This window comes from Salvia miltiorrhiza, chromosome 2 (genome assembly GCF_028751815.1).
Source record: "Salvia miltiorrhiza cultivar Shanhuang (shh) chromosome 2, IMPLAD_Smil_shh, whole genome shotgun sequence".
Taxonomy (NCBI): domain Eukaryota; kingdom Viridiplantae; phylum Streptophyta; class Magnoliopsida; order Lamiales; family Lamiaceae; genus Salvia; species Salvia miltiorrhiza.
The window spans coordinates 37,242,962-37,244,035 of record NC_080388.1 but is presented as its reverse complement, the minus strand read 5'-3'; the positions used below and the strand labels follow the sequence as shown (position 1 = coordinate 37,244,035).

Genomic DNA, 1,074 nt, shown 5'->3' with positions numbered 1-1,074 from the left:
TTTTAAAAATTTCTATATATACTCATTTCATTCTTTCATTTTCATACAACTCTACAATACTTCTTTTTTTTTTCTTCTCTTGTTCACTTCATTTTCACAAGTAAAATAGCGGATTCTAGCTCCCAAAATTCCGATTCTAGTAATTCAAGCTCTCAAAATATTCAAGGTTCCTATTTTCCAAGTTCACAATACCATCACATGTCCTACCCTCAACAACAATTTCCATACAACTACCAAATGTCTTCGAATTTTCCCCAACAATTTCCATTCAACTCTCCTGGTGGTTTAAATTTTTCTCAACAATTTCCATTCAACTCTCCTACAGGATCAAGCTTTCATCCACAATTTTCATCCAATTTTCCTTCTACCTATTTCATGCCTCCACCAAATCAATTTCAGGAAAATAACTCACAATTTCCTCAGCATTCTTCACAAATTCCAATTGTTGATGATGACGTCGAGGAAGTTGGAAAATCCACTGCAAAAACCAAGGAGACAAAGGCGGCTTGGAGTCCTGATGAAGACATCCTTCTTATTAAAGATTGGTACAACACCAGCACCGACTCCATTATTGGCAATCAACAGAAAAGAAAGGATTTTTGGGAGAAAATTACTGCTTACTACAACGAGTGGAAGCCAGAGGGCACCGCCGCGCGAAGTTTATCACAGGTGAAAAATCATTACTATAGATTGAATCCAGATCTTAATAAGTGGGCAGGTATCTATAACAATTTCTGGAGCAATCGAGTGAGCGGACAAGGAGATGATGATGTGCTGGAGGCGGCAAAAAGAGCATGAAGAAATGATGATCCAAAAAATAAGGACTTCAAGTTCTCGCACGTATGGAAGATGATCCAAACTTGTGAGAAATGGACTCCTCAACAAATGCCACAGAATCCTCAGAAAAAGGCCAAAAATTCTGAAACAGACAGTCCATCTTCTACGGACACTGGAGCTCAAATGCGACCGATGGGACAACAGAGAGCTAAACGACAAGCAAAACTGATGCAGCCCGAACAGAGTCAAGCTCGCGTCAGAGCAAAGATGAATCCCGTGCCAGACCAGAGCCAAGGA

General features: G+C 39.8%; 1 protein-coding gene across 1 annotated transcript; it reads left to right on the top strand.

The window, feature by feature from the left end:
• The first annotated feature begins 237 nt into the window (after window positions 1-237).
• Window positions 238-798, top strand: LOC131008403 (glutathione S-transferase T3-like). The gene has a single exon (XM_057935285.1). It carries the CDS (start codon window positions 238-240, stop codon window positions 796-798), a length of 561 nt encoding a protein of 186 aa, XP_057791268.1.
• Window positions 799-1,074: the final 276 nt, after the last annotated feature.